A 19,510-nucleotide genomic window follows, 5' to 3' on the forward strand; every position below is an offset into this window, starting at 1 on the left:
AGCTACAAATCAAGAGACATGGAGACAAAAGAACTTGGGATATGGTATAAAAAGACTGACGTTGAACTCTGGTATCATTTATTCATTCAGCAAATATTTATTGATCACTGTGTGCCTGATACTGTGCTAGGCTAAGCATAAAAATTTCCCTCATCATGGAGCTTACATTCTAGGGAAGAAGACAGACAAGTAAACACCCAGATAAAATACATAAAGTGCAATGAAGAAAAGCATAGGGTGCTAGGAGATTGAACAGGGCTCAGCAAACTTTTTCTGTAACAGGTCAGATAGTAAATGTTACAGGCTTTGTGGGCCACATGGGGTCTCTATTGCATAGTTTGCTTTGATTTGTGTGTCGTTTTGTTTTGTTAAAACTCTAAAAGTTAGCCTGGCATAGTGGCACCCACCTGTAGTCCCAGCTACTCAGGAGATTGAGGTGAGAGGATCATTTGAATCCAGGAGTTTGAAACTGCGGTGAGCTATGATTGCACCACCACACTTCAGCCTGGACAACAGAGTAAAACCCCATCTCAAAAAAAAAAATGTAAAAGTCATTTTAGCTTGAGGGTCACACAAAAACAGGCTGCCGGATTTGGCCTTCGGACCATAGTTTTGACTGATCCCTGGGACGGAATATCAGGAGGCACCTACCTACACCTGGGGAAGCAGAGGCCAGGAAAGACTTCTGTGAGGAGGCAACCTTCACGCTAGGTTGTGGAGGTATGAGGAACAGCCAGCCAGGCAGTCAGGTGATGTATGTAGCGGGGGCAGGTATGGACAGGGAGGTCAGGGGAACCCCTGCTCACATTCGAGGAACCAAAAGGAAGCTCCATTTTTTGGTGCTTCTTCACCTCGGCAGGTTCCTTTGCCCCACTGAGCCTCCCTCAGTGTCCCTTCCTCCTCGCAGCCTTGTCTTGAGCATTACCTGAGATCCTGTCAGGTACTGAAACCAGGTATGGCAGGCAGAATGCTGCTACCACCCCCTACGACGTTCAGTGCTTCAAGCCCCATTACGGGGGCAGGGCTGTGTTACACTGTGGAGTGCTGCAGCACTGGGAATTCCACCTTCTCCTGGCCACCTCCTCTGCCTTGAGCCTCAGCACCTTCTGTGAAATGAGGATGGAAGCCCTGCCTTGCCTGCTCCCTGGGGCTCTGGTGAAAATTTGGATGTGAAAGTGGTCTGTGAATGTCAGCCTCATGGTTGAGAGGGCAGGCTCTGGGGTGAGTACCAGGTTCAGAGCCTACTGTTTCTAGTTGTGTGACTGTATACATTTCTACACCATCTCTGTGCTTCAGGCTCATTGTGTGTAACATGGGGAAGTGAAGCATGCCTTCCATGTGGGGTTCTGTCAGTGTTGAGTGATGAGGCAGCGCTCTGTGCAGATGCAGTGTCCCCAGTTGCTGGCAGAAGGGGCAGTGGGCAGTTCACAGCTGTGCTTCCCACTGGGAATTGCCCTAGACAGTCTTGCTCAAGGTTATGCCCCTCCCAATGATTAATTGATGCTTGGATATAAAGGCCAGGCCCGTTGTCTCACTCTAGGACCACTTAGAAAGGCCTTCTCAGCTACAGAGTTCCTGGTAAAATGGGCCAGGGGCTCAAATGCAGCCACATAGGGGTAGCCTCTTCCTCACTCCTCTGTCTGTCTCACTTCCTTACAGGTGAATCTCCCCAGAGTGCTCCCCAAGAAGCCATCAAAAAACAATTTTCACCTCAAGATCTGTTCCCAGGGAACCCAATATCTACCAGTTATAGATGTGAATATTTTGGGGTAATGATTCTCAAATTTGAGTGGACATCAAAGTCACCCGGGGAGCTTGATAAAATAAAAATTGCTGGGCCCCACCCTGAGAGTTTCTGATTCAAGTGGTCTGAGGTGGCCAGAGAATCCGCATTTCTAACAAGAAGCTCTCGGTGATGCTACCACTTTCAGAATCACTGTTTTACAACTCAGTAAGTTGCTGCCCTCCTCTTATTCCTCTTCCGACCTAAAGCTAAATCATAGAGTTTATTGAAATCAAATTGATAAACCTTATTTCTGTAAAATGTGGTGGTGTGACCAAATCGACTTGCTTAGAAAGAAAGAATGCAAGGATCAACCATAAAATAAAACGGAGTCCTAGAAGGAGGGAAAAAACAAGATGGAAGATATAGAGATAAAAGCCAGAAATCTTTGAATTACTTGGTTTTGGGATTTGACTTGGGAACCATGTAAATATTTAATATAATTATAAAAACAAGATTAAGTCAAAACTATATGCAGAAAGCAATCCCTAAAAATAAAGAGCTAGATGAAATAAATGAGCCCAATGTGTGTGAGTTGGTGGCCTAATCATGCAGAGAGGAGTTGTTTCAAATGGCTTAAAAACATAAAAATTTGACTGTAGATTCCTAGTTATATATATGCTAGAGACAAATATCTTAACTTTTCTGTAATCATATTCTTAGCCATAATATTGGTATTGTTTTCTGAAACTATTTTATATTGTAGAAAAATGCAAATAAGTAGCTGTATTAATGTTAAGAATTTATATTTTTAGCAAAAGAGATACAATAAAATCAGACAAAGACATAACAAGACAACTATAGACCGGTGTCCCTTATGACTGTTGATGCAAAAATTCTCAACAAAATACTAGCAAACCAAATTCAGCAATATATAAGGAAGATTATACACTATGACCAAGTAGGATGTTGCAGGAATGCAAGACTAGTTCAATATATGAAAATCAATGTAAATACGTCATATTAATAAAATAAAGGACAAAACTTACATGATCATCTCATTAGATGCAAAAAAAAAAAGGCATTTGACAAAATCCAACACTTTTTTCCAGGATTAAAACACTCAGCAAACTAGGAATAGAATGGAACTGCTCCAAGCTGATAAAGTGCATCTGTGAAAAACCCACACTAACATCTTACTTACTGGTGAGAGACTGAAAGCTTTTCCTCCTAAGATCAGGAACAAGATAAGGATGTCTGCTCTGGCCTTCTGTTTAGCATTGTACTGGAGTGGCTAGCCAAGACAATTAGACAAGAAAAAGAAATAAAAATCATCTATATTGGAAAGGAATAAGTAAAATTATCTCTGTTTGTAGATGACATTATCTTGTACATAAGAAATTCTAAGGAATTTATACAAAATTATTAGAACTAATAAATGTGCTCAGCAAGATTGCATGATACAAAATTAATATACAAAAATCAATTGTATTTCTACACACTAGCAAAAAAAAAACTGAAAGTAAAATATACATTTACTAGCCATTTTTCCAGAGAAGATGTACAAATGGCCAATAGGCATATGAAAAGATACTCAACATCATTAGGCATTAAACCATAAGGAGATACCACTTCACACTCACTAGGATGGCTATAATCAAAAAGATGGACAATAGCAAGCATTGGTGAGGATGTGGAGAAATTGGAAATCTCATTTCACATTGCTGGTGGGAATGTGAAATGGTGTTATCACTTTGGAAAACTATTTGACAGGTCTTTACAAAGTTAAAAATGGAGTTACCTTTGACCCAGCAATCTCGCTGTTTGCTATGTACCCACAGAAATGAAAACATGTCTACATAAAAACTTGCACATGAATGTTCATATTCATGTGTTATTCATAATAGCCAAAAGGGGGAAACAGCCCAAATATCCATTAATTGATGAATAGACAAATAAAGTGTGGTGAATTCATACAATGGGCTATTATTCAGCTATGAAAAAGAAATGAAGCATTGATGCATGCTACAACATGGATGAACTTTGAAAATATTACACCAAGTGTGGCCAGACACAGAAAACCTCAAATATGAATCCACTTATATAAAATGTCCAGGTTAGGAAAATCCATGAACCCAGAAAGCAGATTAGGGATTGCTAGCAGCTAGCTGGCAGGAGGGTAAGATGGGGAATGACCTCTAGTACACACAGGGTTTCTTTAGGAGTGATGAAAATGTTGTGGAATTAGACAGTGGTTATAGTTGCACAACTCTGTGAATATATTAAGAACTACTAAATTATAAAAGTAACTTTTATGGTATGTGAATTATATCTCAATACAAAGGAGATACAATATAAAATTAGAGTTCAGTAAAACTCAGTAATTCTATATGTTAAATATAAAATTTCTGCTTAAACTCATAATGTATTGTTTAAAATATATTTGTACCAGCCTGGGCAACTTGGTGAAACCTTGTCTCTACAAAAAAATTCAAAAGTTAGCCAGGCACAGGGTGGCGTGCGCCTGTAAGTCCCAGCTACTTGGGAGGCCGAGGTGGGATGGCATGAGTCTGGGATGTGGAGGTTGCACTGAGCCGAGATTGTGTCACTGCACTCCAGCCTGGGTGACAGATTGAGACCCTGTCTCAAAAAAATAAAATAAAAAATAAAATATATTTGTAGTTCTGACCACTGGAAAGGCATAGAAACTATAACCAACCTAGTAGTAAGGAACACCCTTAGTGCTCATATTGCAGCATCCGAATGGTGATATTGATGATATTAAGGATTAAAAGTTCCTTGGCAGAATAGCTGATTCCAGGTTAGGGCAGGAAATGTGTGAGTTAAGCCTGGGGAATCTTTTCATATCTTTTATCATAAAACAAAGAAGCTATCAGTACTCTGATCATGTCCAGAGGACTCAGGAGCCAACCTGAGAAGACTCCTTTTGGCTAAAGATGGGTTTATTTGGGAACCAGTAAGAATAATAACTGCATTGGATTGAAACACATTAATTATGTTTCCATTTGTGAGTTAACATAATTGACCATCGTTGGAGGATGCTGGGGAACCAGCTCATTCTAAAGACTTGTAAAGAATCAAGAACTTACCCTGCCTTTCCTATACTTTGGGGTGAACGAATAGTTGATGTGGTAGTTTTATTTATAGAAGAATTTCAGCTGGTAAATGAAGATGGAGTAATAGAATTAGAATGTAATCATTTTTCAAACTCCTGATGAAATAAAATATTTAGGCATCGATTATCACAAAAGGAAAGACAACTGGACACAATGTGATTCCTAAGGGATCCCCTGTACCACCACCTTTGAAGAAGCTGTCAAAATAGCTTATTGAATTAGGTCAAGCTTATAGATCTAACTACCAGTTTACAAGAACTAAAGGGGGACAGACAGTGGAACAGTTTAAAGGATACCACAGAGATGCAAGCAGCAAAATGCAGACTGTGGGGACTCCTGTAGGATAAATGGCCCAGTTTCTTCAACAAACAAATCCAAGGGAAAAAAAAAAGGAGGGCATAAGTTTATGTATAAAAGAGACTTAGGAGACCCATGAGCTGTATGCAGTACATGGACCTTGTTTTGATCCTGTTTCAAACAAACCAACTATAGAAAGACATAATATCAGGGAAATTTGCACACCTACCAGATACTTGATGATATTAAGGAACAATGTTAGTTCTTCTGGGTGTTATAATGGTATGAAAGACGCACAAGGGGCAGGGCCTTCCACCCCTAAGCTTACCATGGAACTGGTGGAGACTAGAGCCCAGGCAGAGAGAGAGGAGGGGCCGAGCCATTGAAGCCCAGTTTATTCTTCCAAACTCATGGATAAATCATTTCTCCTCCATTGGAGAGGAATGTGTAACATGAAAAAACAAACTCACTGTTTTTTCCTCTCTATTCACACATGCAACACAGAATACTTCTGTGACCAAATGTGTGGGGCAGGGAGGGGGGCTGCCCCACAAGCAATTCTCCAACACCAGCCTGGTGTCCTGTGATTCAATTCAATTCTGACACTACCTACCTGGAGTTAGAGTCAGATCCCACAGGTAAAGGGCTTGGTCCCACAAGATTATCCCTCACCCCCAACCTTCAGATGCCATTTGCAAATCCAGACCTTGGGTAATTCTGACCAGCCAGCTGTAAATTGGTGGTCTCCCTCCTTAGATTTGATTATCTGCCAGAGTGGCTCACAGAACTCAGGGGAACACATTTACCAGTTTATTATGAAGGATATTAGAAAGGATACAAATGAACAGCCAGATGAAGAGCTGCACAGGGCAGGGTCTGTGGGAAGGACCTCCTACCTTCTTGTGGAGGCCTCATCACATGGCATGATCAATTATCATCACGATCTCCAGCTCCTGTCCCCTTCCTGGAGGATGGTGGGGTGGGGCTGAAAGTTCCAAGCTTCTAATTATGGTATGTTCTTTCTGGTCACCACCCCGCCTCGTGGAGCCCACCAAGAGTCACCTCATTAGAACAAAAGATGCCTCTGTCACCCAGAAAACACGAAGAGATTTAGGAGCTCTGCATCAGGAAGTGGGGTCAAAGACGAAATATTAGAACATAAGATTTTCCTAGCACCCCTTTTGCTTAGGAAATGACAAGTTTTAGAAGCTCTGTGCCAGGAACCAGGGACAAAGACCGAAGTCTATAGTTCTTATTATAAATCACAATATCACAGCTGGACAGAGAGGCCAGAGTGTTACTGAAGGGCTGTCCTCCACATGAACTCACAACTATTCAAAGTCAGGGAGGTCTTTTATACATATCCCCATGTGCTGTATGTGCAGAGATTGGAGGTAGGACTTTGGGATGTCATGTAGAAGTTCCTATGTGACCAAGGTCTCCCTGGATTTTGCTCATTCCCTAAAGACTGGAGAGGAAATGGGATTTGCAGTTAGCCAAACCCTGTGCCTGAGTTCTCTTGGCAGGAAGAGAGCTGACCCTGTCCTCTGCCTCCCCTTGTGTTTCCCTCTAGCTGCAACAGCAAGCGCTACCTGGAGACACTTCCCAACACAAGCATCATCATCCCCTTCCACAACGAGGGCTGGTCCTCCCTCCTCCGCACTGTCCACAGTGTGCTCAACCGCTCGCCCCCAGAGCTGGTCGCCGAGATTGTGCTGGTCGACGACTTCAGTGATCGAGGTAGGATCTGTTCCACCCAGCCTCCCACACCCTGTGCTTCATCTGGCGACTCACCAAAGGGATGGCAGGTTTTCCCTTCTTTAGCAGTGTCAACATATCGGCCATCATTGGCTGAATGCCTGGACCTTGCACTCTGCACACATTTTCTCATTTAATCCTCACAACTCATGAAGTGGCTGCCATTTTTATCCCCTGCATATCTGTTTAGAAATGTATTAACTGGAAAAAATAAAAATAAAAAACAGAAAACTTGATAAACAATAGCTCAAACAAGTATAAGGATTCATTCACTTGTTTGTCTCTATCTATTTATTAAATATTGCATAACAAGAGATCCAGGACTGGTACAACTGGCTGCTCAGTGCTGTCATCCAAGAACCAGGCTGTTTCTTTGTTTCTGCTTCCTCATCCTCATGGTCACAAAATGGTACCTCTGGCAAGTCTGCCTTTCTGGCATGAAAAAGCTTGGAGAGCAAAGGGCACAAAGCCTTCATCTGTCAAGGTTTTGCCTTCTCATTCAGGAAAGTGTCGTGTAGACTCTCAGCCAGATCTCTGACATCTGGGCACCCCTATCTGCAAGGAAGGCAGGGAATGTGAGTGTTTTGGTTTGTGGCCTCTTTGGTGAGTTAGGAAAGGGATAAGTGGATTGGAGATGTCAAGTAAGCCCAGCTGGGATTGCAGTGTCTTGTACACCATTTTACAGATGAGAAAACTGAGACCCAGAGAAGTTAAGTGACTTACCCTTGGTCACACAGCTCTCAGATAGTCATGTGGTGACCGAACCATGTCTGGCCCCAAGCATGTGATCTTAGCTACATCCAGAGCCTCTTAGCTGTGAGTCTTACCCTGTGGAATAACTCTCAGTCTTGGGTTTAAGAGACACAGAGATGGGGCCAAAAGTGAAATCCAGGAAGAAATTGCCCTTCAGCCAGTGGCCTCAAGCTTATTCTTTGCATCAAGGCTTTCACCAATTGCAGCAAAATTAAGAGAAGCCCTTTCCTCTGCTCACCTTCTTGCAGAGGCACTAATAAGCAGTGAAGAGAGGGAGTATGCATGCACTCCAGAATAATTGCATCTGACAGTTTCAGGAGCAGCTCACCTGCCCATCGCCCCGTTTTAATACCACACTCTTAATTACATGCGTTTAGTACAGAGGCCTCAGAGAGACAGAGAGAGAGAGGGTGTGTGTGTGTGTGTGTGTTTGTGTGTGTGTAGACATTTAACTCAGTTCTTACCCGGTCTATAAAGTCTTCCCTAACTCTTGACATACACTCATTCTCATGCTACCCTTTACATTTCCTTCCTTTCCCTTACCACTTATCACAGGTGGAATTAAAATACGTATTTGTGTGAACATTGGTGCGTTGTGTGCCTCCCCTACTAGACTGTCTATTCTGATTGCAGGGACTACCACACTGGTCCTGTTCACCACTAATCCCAGCTCCTTAGGCATACAGTAGGTGCTTACTACATGTTTGATGAACCAGAGCCTGGTTCTCCAGTTTTCTTAGTACTTCCACCCTGGAAGTACTAACAGTAAGCCTCGAGCACACTATATGAGATTTGTCTGTGTCCACAAAGCGAGGCCTATTAGCCTGCTGATGGTGGGGGTGTGCCTTCCTCATCCCATAGTCCTGCTGTTTGGCAGAGAGCCTAGCAATATCTATATCTTTGATCCTGGCCCTGCCACATACTGTCTCTGTGACCTTGACCCAGTCACTTCCTCTTTCTGAGCTTTAGTTCCCTCATCTATAAAATGGGATCACAATAGTACCTACGACCTCTTGGGTGGCTGTGACTGTCAAATTAGTTAATAGATGTCTATCAAGTGCTTAGGACAGTACCTGGCACAGAGTGAACATTAAAGATAGATATCTGAGCTTGGTATCATTTCTGTTATGGACATTCCTTATGGTTGGTGTGCAGGAAGGGGAGTCAGGGATGAGTATACAGAGGTGCATGCACAGAACGGATGTGTGGGTGCAGGTACGTCTTTCCATTCTGTAGGGAAGAAGATTTTTGCAAACTGTAAAACACTGAGCAAACAGTCTCTGGTCTCAACCTCTGCCTAAAATATCTCCCTGTCCCTTCACCCCTCTCTTTATAATAGCAGCCCCCATTTTGGGAAGAAGCTCAATATGCCAGGCCCATATATTCTCTCATTTATTCTTGGCAGCAGCCTCTGAGGGAGGCCTTGGGGTTCCTCCTTTCAGATGAGGTGCCCAGGCTAAGTAATTCGCCCAGAATCACAGGCCATGGAGCAGCACCCCTAGGCCTGTGGACTCAGCACCCAGACCCTGGCTCCACTTCTGCCTCTTGCTCCCTCTCTTCTGCTTTCCCTTTCCCAGTCTCCTCTCCCAACCTCATCCTTCTCCCAGCATGGGCTGCCACCCACAGGCCAAGGGCTCACAGCTGGGCAGCAGAAAGCGGAAAAAAATGAGCGAACTGCTCAAGTGATTGATTTTCTGCAGCATAAACAGCCTCCGCCCCCTGGGGACAAACACCTGAGACTTCCCTCAGGTACAGGCTGCCTGCTCTGAGCAGGCTCCTTGTTGTACTCCTTCTCAGGGCCACAGCAGTGGCAGTGAGGGCTGCGCTCACTTTCTCACACTCCCCAAAGACCCAGCCACAGCAGGGCTCTCTGTCCTGCAGCACAGCACACACCACGCTCTGTCCTGCCTCGGGATCCTGTGCTCTTCCTCTGCCTGAACGCCCTCTTCCCAGCTCTTCCAACGGCTGGCTCCCCTCATCCCATCGTCATTCAGGCTGCACCACTACCATTATTCACCATGCTGCATGTGCGGTTGCATGGCTATTTGTTGAGCTGTTTCTTAATTGTCAGTCTTCCCCCACTAGACTACTTGTGGTCTGGAAGGAGGTGATTAGTAAATGTCTGTGAATGAGTGAATAGATGCATGAGGAGGGAGGGAGGAAATGTATGGCAGCTACCCACGCATACAGAAAACCATCACCAGCAGCAGGGCCATCTTCATCCGGCAAGACAGATGTGGCTGTGGAAGACACTGCAGTTCCTGCAGTGACTGGTGCTGACCCACATCTGTGTTTTCAGGCTCGGGTCCCTGTAACCTGTTTTTCTGAAGCATCAGCTGCCCTGGGGTTGGGCTTGCAGCACTCAGCAGGATCCCCCTCTGGGCATCACAGGGCATCCATCCTTCAGACATGGAATAAAACAGACCTCAGCCAGATTCAAAACAAGCATCTCTCCCTGTTCAGTTAGAAAAGAATTTCAAGATCATCTAAGCCAGTGACTTTGTGCCTGCTCCTCAGAGCAGCAGAGGCCCCAGAGAAGTCTCAGGAAATGCTGTGGGGTTCTCAGGCACAAGTGGGGTTCAGATGCCTCTCCTGGTGTGGTCTGTATTTACTTTCTGAAAAAGAGTTCACTAGGGGGAGTTACACTGCTAAAAAAAAAGTACATGAAAACCACTGTGTAACTCAACCTGCTCATTTTTCAGATGGGAAGCCCGAGGCCTGGAGCAGTAGACAGACTTAACTAGGAGCACACAGCCAGCTGGTTGCAAGAGAGGGACAAGACCCCATATCTGGGCCACAGTGCAGCCTTGTCCCCACTCGCCTTGGGTGGTTAAGTGATACATCTGCAGAAACGCATTATTCCTTTCTATTTCCAAGGGCACTTCTTAATAAATTACTTTCCCATTGTATTATAGTGCAAACTTTTTCCCGAAAAGAATTCGTTATCAAACATAATTAGTCCTGACCTATAATGGTTTGTACCTCTAAATATCCCAGTTTCCTCAGTGTTGTACCCAGTGGTAAAGATAACAGAATAACCCCCTCCCCCACCAATAAAGTGTAACAGTCTTGACAAAGAAAAGGTACACTTCATAAGAAGATCATTCTCTAAGTGCATCTGTTTCTCCAGAGAGCAAAAATATTAATTCAATGTGGTGCCTTACCCAATCCTAAAAAGATAGAGAAGAAAAATAATACTGTCCCATTTCACAGATGAGAATGAAAACCGAGGCCCCCGATCACTGCCCCTTTTTCTCAACCAATTAGGCACCCAGCCCAGAGGAGGACTCCCACCTCACAACCCTCAGACTTGCACCTTGGCTGTCATGTTTTGCAGCCTGCATTTTTCAGAAAAGCAATAATTATTCTTCTTTCAAGAAGAAATTCTCAAGGCAGCTCTGGAAGAAAACTTACTCAGCAGTGATTGTTTTAAAAATGAGATTTGGGAGAAACAATTTCAGAATTATGGAGAGGCCTGTCTAAAGTATGGCAAATATGGACCATCCTACAAGACAGATTTCCCTGGACTACATTAGCAGAGGCTGTTCTCAGAGCTGAAATTCACAGATGCTAACTACAAGCTAGATTGGCACTGCCTAGGAGAAGGCATTTTCCTCTGAAATGAATCTCCTCCAGGATCCTCAGGGCAACTAATTGTAATTCAGCTACGGGTCAAGACCTCAGGTAGGAGACAAAATTGGAGCAAATGAATTCTCGAAATAAGATCCAGAGCTTTGTGCGGGCAGCATCAGGGACTCGAGTGGAAGCAGAAGCTGACACCAGAATAATCCTGGCCCTGCTTACAAATAGAACACTGCACTTTGCCAGGGGTCTCCAAAAGCTCTTCAAATGCATGAGCTTTGCTCGAGGATTAGGAGAACATTGAGGTGTTTTTGCACATGTGGAAGGGAAAGATGGGGGTATAGGCTGGCAGACCTGTCCCCGGGTTGCACTGCCTGGGTGGCATGTTTTTATGAGGAAAAACAAGAGAGGTCTTGTTCATTTGTTTGTTTTCGTTCCTTTTCTCCTCAGCCTCTCCACTTTCAAACAGTGTTGTTTTTCCAGAAAAATTAGTTATGTGGTAATGGAAAGAATTACTGTGTTTGGATTAACTAGAGGTTGCCTGGAATGATGAGGTACAAAAGTGACAGGCTATGGTATGATCTCATTGACAGCATTTTCTCCAGCTTAAATCCCTTTCTACAAACAAACAAACATAGGGAATGGTTCCCAGCAGAAGTTCTTAGCAGGTGTTTGCAGAGCTGTTGAAAAGTTGTTGGCGGTGATTGGTGCTGGAAGGAGTGTAGACAATGCTGGGCCCATTAGTTCACATTGTAGTGAGCTCACCTCACCCATGAGGCCAGGGTCAGTAGTCCTCTTCCCATAATGAGCTTATTAACTCTGACCTGCACTCTCACACCATGCCAGTCATGGGAACACATCACGGAAATCCATTTTGCCCCATCCCTGTTTGCATTTCAACACATCACTCTTGACACTGCCTGATAAGCATCTATTCCCCATTTCTTGTCTTCTCTCCAGCAGCCTTAGTTTGCTTCTGACACCACTACAACTTGTTAGCGTGGCCATTTCCCACTTACAGTTTATTGCTTGGGTTCTTTCACCTTTTTGAGTTTTTTTTGTTTTGTTTTTTTTTTTTTTGCTGCTTATTTTGTTTTTCTCTACATCTGTTCTGATTTATCAAAGTAATTCATATTCATGTATTCAGCAGTATTCACGACATGACTCTGTGCCACATGCTGTACTTTGTGCTATGATATAAGAGGAATCAAATAGGCTTCCCTCGATGGCTCCAGTAGGCCTAGAGGAGGTAAGGGGCAGTTGTTAAGACCGTGAGACCATGAAATACATGCTACCTGGTGAAAGTCCAGGCAGTGTAGAGTACAGGGGACAGCAGGGCAGACTTCCTAGAGAAAATTCCAGCGAAATTTAATCCAAAGGGTTGTAGATGTTACTCCTTGGGGTTAGGGAAGGGAAGAATGTTCCAGGCAGAAAGAGCAGGACAAACACAGGCTAGGAGTCGAGGAGAAAATGTGGGAAATGCAGAAAGAGCCGTCCATAACCTTATCACCTGGAGACAATTAGTATTAATATTTAGGCTTTTTGCCCCAGTGTTTTTTCTTTTAATAGACCTTATTTTTTAGAACAGTTTAGGTTCACAGCAAAACTAAGTACAAAGTAGGTAGATCCATGGCCATACTACCCTGAACACACCCAATCTCATCTGAAAGTACAGAGAGTTCCCCACTGTCAAAATCCCATACCATAATGGTACATTTGTTACAATCCCTGAACCCACATCAATACATCATTTTCTCCTAAAATCCATAGTTTATATTACGGTTCACTCTGGTGTTGTACATTCTATGGATTTGGACAAGTGTACAATGACATATATCTACCATTATAGCATCATACAGAGTAGTTTCACTGCCCTAAAAATCCTCTGTGCTCCACCTGTTCATCCCTCCCTTTCCCTAAGCCCTGGCAACCACCAATCATTTTACTATCACTGTAGTTTTACTTTTTCCAGAATGTCATGTAGTTGGAATCATACAGTATATAAAACCTTTTCAGACTGGCTTCTTTCACTCACAAATATGCACTTAAGTTTCCTCCATGTCTTTTTATGGCTTTGATAGTTCATTTCTTTTTAGTGCTGAATAACGTTCCATTGTGTGGATATACCACAGTTTGTTTATCCATTCACCTACTGAAGGACGTCTTGGCTGCTTCCAAGTTTTGGCAAATATTAGTAAAACTACTATGAACATTTATGTAGGATTTTGTGTGGACATAAATTTTCAGCTCACTTAGGTAAATGCCAAGGAGTGTGATTGCTGGATCATTTGGTAAGAGTATATATAGTTTTGTAAGAAACTGCCAAATTGTCTTCCAAAGTGGCTGTACCATTTTGCATTTCCACCTGCAATGAATCAGAGTTCCTGCTGTCCCACCTCCTCGCCAGCATTTGATATTGTCAGTGTTTGGGATGTTGCCAGTAGCTGCTTAGTGGTCTCTCACTTTTATTTTCACTTAAATTTTCTAATGACATATGATATGGAGCATCTTTTTGTATGCCTATCTGCCATTTGTAAATTTTCTTTTTGTTCTCAGTGTTTTATCGTTTCTGTTTTCTTTTTCATACCCTCCCAATTCCCCTCCAGTCCCACCCCACTGAGGAAATTCATGTTCGCAGTCTGGTATGTATCATCCCAGACCATTCTGTATAATCATACTAACATATAGCAACACTTCTACTGTGTGCTAAGTGCATTCACTCATTTATTATCACAGCACTATAGTATGTTCTGTCATGCCCAGTGTGAAAACCATACTGGCCTCAATGATATCAGACCTCTTTTTTCTACTTATAAATTTAATATTTTTGTCCCCATTTTACACATGATAAAACTGGGACACAAGTAAGTTGCTGATGTGTACTTAGCTCAAAGAGGCAGCGCTTTGATTTAAAACCATGTATTCTGATTCCAGAACCTTTACTTCTAAGCTTTACATGCTTTTTCCCCCTCTTTTATTGGGATCATACTGTATACATTACAACTATTTTTTTTAAAGACACATTTATTCAGCGTCATGATCAGACTGTTACATTTAGCAATCAACAGCATGGGTGCAAAAAAAAAATCGACATTAAAACCCTTTGTTCGAATGCTTTACGCTTTCCACAGAACAGGGACTAAAATAACCTGTTGTACAGTTAATCACAAATACAGTCCTTGAGTTTTTTGCCCATACACATGAGTATTTGTCTAAAACATGTCTTCTTTGTAGCAGCTAGGTTCTGCCACCATTGTGCTTGGCTGAGTTCACAAATCTGATATAACCTGTAGCTTTTCCGTCATTTCTCTGGCTGTCCTCTCCTGCTAAGCTTTGTTTTCTTGCAGTAATTAAAATCTTCTGCCACTGCCATAGCTACTGCTGGTACTGGAACTGCCATTGGCACCTTGGTTTCATGGTTTGGCAAAGCACTGGCCTCCACCACCATAGGGGCCAGAGCTTCTGCCTCCAGAGTTTCCTCCCTTCATGGATCCAAAATTTGAAGACTGATGGTTGTAATTGCCAAAATCACTGTAGCTTCCATCACCTCCAGAATTGCTTCTATCATTACCAAATCCATTATAACCATCCCCACTGCCACCATATCCACCACCACCATGGCTGCCACCAAAGCCACCACAACCACTGAAGTTTCGTCCATGACCAAAGTTGTCATTCCCACTAAAACCACCTCCACAACCACCACCAAGGTTTCCAGAGCCACTTCAGCCTCTTTGGCTGGATGAAACACTAGCCATCTCTTGCTTTGACAGGGCTTTCCTAACTTTACATTTGTTGCCATTCACAGGATGGTATTTCTGAATGACAGTCTTATCCACAGAGTCATGGTCGTCAAAGGTTACAAAGGCAAAGCCCCTTTTCTTGCCACTGCCTCGATCAGTCATGATTTCAATCACTTCATGTTTCCATACTGTTCAAAATAATCTCTTAGGTGATGTTCTTCAGCATCTTCTTTAATGCCACCAGCAAATATCTTTTTCACAGTTGAATGGGCACCTGGTCTTTGAGAATCTCCTTGGGCACCTGGTCTTTGAGAATCTCCTCTTGAGACAGCTCTCTTTGGTTCCACAACTCTTCCATCCACCTTGTGTGGCCTTGCATTCATGACTGCATCCACCTTCTCCACGGTGGCATAGGTGGCAAACCCACAGCCCCTGGGGTGCTTGGTGCTTGGATCTCTCCTTACCACACAATCTCTGAGCATTCCCCATTGCTCAAAATGCTCAAAAATTTGAGGCTGAGATTTGAGACCTCAGGCTCTCATCAGTTGTTTCAAAGCTCAACCCTCCAATGAAAAGCATCCTCAGCTGCTCGGGCTTTTTAGCAGGCTCTGACTTAGACATGATGGCAGTGGGAGGAGACTTTAATGATGCTTCCTCAGTGGTGCCCACGGGCAGAAAGCTACAACTTTTTTTTTTTCTGTTAATGTATCACAGCCGTCCTTCAAGTCAGTAGTAGAAACAGAGCAAACCCATTTGTCTTTTAATAGCTAGATAATATTCCATAGTGGTAATCTACATTTAGTCCCTTTTTATGGGCACTTTGTGGAGTGAACATTCAATCATATACAAATTTGCATCCTGGTTTCTTTCACTTAACTTTTTACAGTCCCTTCCCCCTGTCATTGTGAAATGACTACCCATCTCTTCTACTTTGAGACAATGGTGACGTAGAGACAGGAGTCAAGCAAGAACAGAATATCAGCTGTATTGTTGCAGAGGCTGATCCAGAGAACACAACATGAATCTCTTTGTACCCCTTTTCTTCTGAACTGACTGACCCAGGGACAGGCTTAGCAGGTGTGGAACCATGGCCTTGCTGGCAGGGCAGCATCGGCCAATAAGCATGGCAGAAGGAGGACAGATAAAGCCAGCCGTGCAGGCACAGTGACTGTTTTTACTTCAGCCTGTCCGGCCTCACCTCCACAACCTCCCTTAGAGGTGAAATAGTTTCCCGCTACAAAAGTACAAGGGCAGAGGAAGTGACTTCTGTTCCAGATGATGAAGCTGAGGCTTGGACAGATGGTTGGGAGGTGGCTTCAGCTGCTTACCTGCCCTCATAATCATCTCCTCCTCATTGGGAATCGCATTGACAGAAGAGATTGATCATCCCCACAATGGACTCAGTAATCTTAAGAGTCCCACATCTCAAGTATCAGTCTCCAGGGTGCCTTACCACTAAGGAAATCTACAGGCTTTCTCGATTCTCTTCTCCTTTCATATCTTTGACATCCTAAACGCTTCTCCCTCAGACTCCAAAGGAGAGAACAGCTAAGAAGATTAAAACTGTTACAGAATATCAATTAGTTTATGAGGGAAATCTATAAACCTTTTGGTGGATATCTAGTAGAAACACAGGATGCAAGAGTCAATATATCTATGGGATATTTTGTGCATCTTTAAAAAAAAAAACTCAGGATTTTGTGAATCAAGTACTGTATAAATGATTTACTGGGAGAGCAAAAAAAAAAAAAATCAAATAAATCGCTCAGATTGCATCTGAAGAATCAAAAGCTCCAATGTTTGGGAAAGAGTTGTTTCTGTAGTGGAAAATAGCTGCATTATATTTTCAGAAAGGTGACGCTTCTATTGACGTGGGTGAACCTTCTACATTTTAAAAACTTGGTGCAGTAAGAGTGTGGTAAATCACGGATATTCTCCTGATTTTCTTATGAGGATTAAAGTCTAACCTTTTCCACTGTTTTAGTGTTTCCTTAAAAACATAGTGTGGGGGAGTAAAAGCCAATGGAACACAAGATTGGGGAACCTTGGATAATGTTCCCAGGGAGAGGGCAGAGGAACTGCCCCCTTCTGTCATAGTCTTCCTTCAGAAAGCTCCTGGGCCTTCCTGCCAGCTGAGGCCTGATGTAAATTCTTATCTACTCAGGGTTTGAAGAGAGATGAGATTTGAGGCTGAAATAAAAGTATTAGGTTGGTGCAAAAGGAATTGCGGTATTTGCCATTACCTTTCATAGGAAAAGCCATAGTTACTTTTGTACCAACCTAACAGTAGGTTCCTTAATAACTAACCTGGTCTAGTGCACACCAGCCAAGTCCTATTCCCGTCATTCACATTCTCAAGCTCAGTAAGTGGGGAGCTGAAAGTGCTCATTTGCGTGCATCACAGAGGGAAAAAAGCAGTAATAGCAATAATAATAATGCGACACAGCACCTATATAGCACTTTCTATGTGCCAGGCACTGTTGTAAGTGACTTAAATACATTATATTTCACTTTATAGGAAGCCTCTTTATGGACAACATTTGCCTAAAGGAAAAATTCACATTTAGTAGAGCATTCAAACCAAAATCCAAGAGATTCCCCTTCTCTGTGTGCCCCGCCTCCTAAATAAAACAAAAACTTTTAAATAGTGATATGAAATGGCTCCAGCATGACCTTTGATACATGTCTATATGTCTAATAGGTATGTTCTTCTGTCTTCATTTATTATAAATCCTCTAAATAATGTTGGTTCTAACAGGCAAATGAAGCACATTGGCCAAAAAGTAGGCATTAGTTCTAACCTACTGCCTGACCCAACCCACAGGCAGCCTCCAAGTAAACCCATTGCAAACAGAGCTACTTCAGGGATTCTTCCCAATTTCCTTAAAGAACTTCCAGCCCCTGAAGCTTTCAAACACATCTTTATCAGACAACCACAACTCCAGAGTCAATTATGTTTTGATTTGAATCTGGAGGCACCTTTAGAGCTGTTTACATCAGAGGCTTAAAATGCTACCAATTTTCATAACCAAAAATAGGCAACAGTTGACAGCTCTAAAGATCAAGAAGGCCAAATATACACATTTATATATCATTTATTTATTTCAAGTTTTTTTAAAAAGAAAATTCCACCACTGTATATTAATATAGTGTTCACGGGTATTGAAAGTTTAATTTCTTTTTTCCCTCTTTTTCTCTTGTTTTGCTGTCTCAAATACCAAAATCTCATGAAAGTGGGATTTTTACATCATTATGTAGAACAAAGAAATAGACACGTGTTAAGGCCAAAGTAACATCCCTTCCTCTCGTGTGATTTAGTGACGTTAGTTCCTGTAAAGTATTCACAGATGCAGGCTGCCTTTTCCAACCTTTGGGGATCCTCATGTTCACTCAGTTCCTTCACCTAAAAGACAAAAATGCTCATTCCTCCTAGAATAATAATAAAATTCTTTTATTTGCTTATTTTATAAATGCAGACCTCTTCAGAGATGCCCACCTTATTTATAAGCAACCAGGGATCTCAAAATAACCAATAACTTCTTGTCATCTCCTATTTGTCCTCCACTCCTGGGCTTGTTAATGAATGAGATTTATTGGGCATTGTTAATAATCTGCAGTGAAGGTGAAAGTAGGTGGAATTATAAGGCTATGCTTTCTGTCCAGTCTTCTCAGAAATTGTTTTTTTTCTATATGCTGTCAGAACATATGGTTTAGAATATTCTAAATAATAACCTCACTCCAGTCTCTGTTAATAGAAGACTCAAACTAATAATTACCTTCCCAGAGCCTCCACACCAGCTAGCAGATTTGTCTTAACCAGGCAAGAGGAAAGACTAGCCCTGAACCTTCACAGCACTCACATTCTGTTGCCATACGACAGAACTTGAACTCATGAAGGAATGAAAATGACCTGTAAATAGACCTTCTTCCTGAGCAAAGTGATGCCGAATATTCTTTGCAGTAGACACAAACCCCTGTGTCCTTTCCCCCTTTAGGCTGCAGGGGGAGGGAGACGTAGTCAGGATGCCAGCTGGGTCCTAAATCCAGATGTGCCTCAGACCAGTCCCACCCCATCCTTTCCCCATCCCATGAGCCAGTACATTCTCTTCTTGTGTAAACTAGTCAGAGTTGATTTTCTGTCATGACTAACCCCAAAGCCATAAGTACTGTCTTCCCTTTTGCAGGTTGGGTGAGGACTGAGTAAGGTACTGCACCGTGACAGGGCCGGGCACATGGTCGTCATTCCTTCAGTGGTTGTTGTTAATGATGCTGTTGTTATGGTGATGCTTGTTATTATTACTGTTACCTGAAATGCTGCGCTACCCTGTCTACCTCAAAGTCTCATTATGGGAATGAGGTGAAATTAAAAATGCGAGATTAATGAGCTAAACAATGCAATGAGGACGTTCAAGAGGGTGCTGATTTTCACAGAAGGAGAGAACCCTGAGGAGAACTTTCTAGTCTGGTGGCCGAGAAAAATGTGACCTTCAAAGCAGACATTCCAAGCCTGGAGTGTG

The 19,510-nt window shown here is 42.7% G+C and overlaps 1 protein-coding gene and 1 pseudogene across 4 annotated transcripts in view; one reads left to right on the top strand and one right to left on the bottom strand.

Annotated features, from left to right (window-relative positions):
* The window catches only part of GALNT10 (polypeptide N-acetylgalactosaminyltransferase 10), a 233,664-nt gene that overhangs the window by 134,795 nt on the left and 79,359 nt on the right, over positions 1–19,510 (top strand). For all 4 annotated transcript variants that reach the window (XR_009213869.1, XM_032158448.2, XM_032158450.2 and 1 more), the window contains exon 4: positions 6,731–6,897. Coding sequence is in view for 3 of the 4 variants with exons in the window: in XM_032158448.2 (XP_032014339.1) it covers positions 6,731–6,897 (167 nt within the window). In the remaining variant the exon portion in view is untranslated. The remainder of the gene's footprint in view (positions 1–6,730; positions 6,898–19,510) is intronic.
* On the bottom strand, positions 14,601–15,614 carry LOC116471751 (heterogeneous nuclear ribonucleoprotein A1-like; annotated as a pseudogene).

The sequence above is a fragment of the Hylobates moloch genome, unplaced genomic scaffold, assembly GCF_009828535.3.
Source record: "Hylobates moloch isolate HMO894 unplaced genomic scaffold, HMol_V3 SCAFFOLD_6, whole genome shotgun sequence".
NCBI lineage: Eukaryota > Metazoa > Chordata > Mammalia > Primates > Hylobatidae > Hylobates > Hylobates moloch.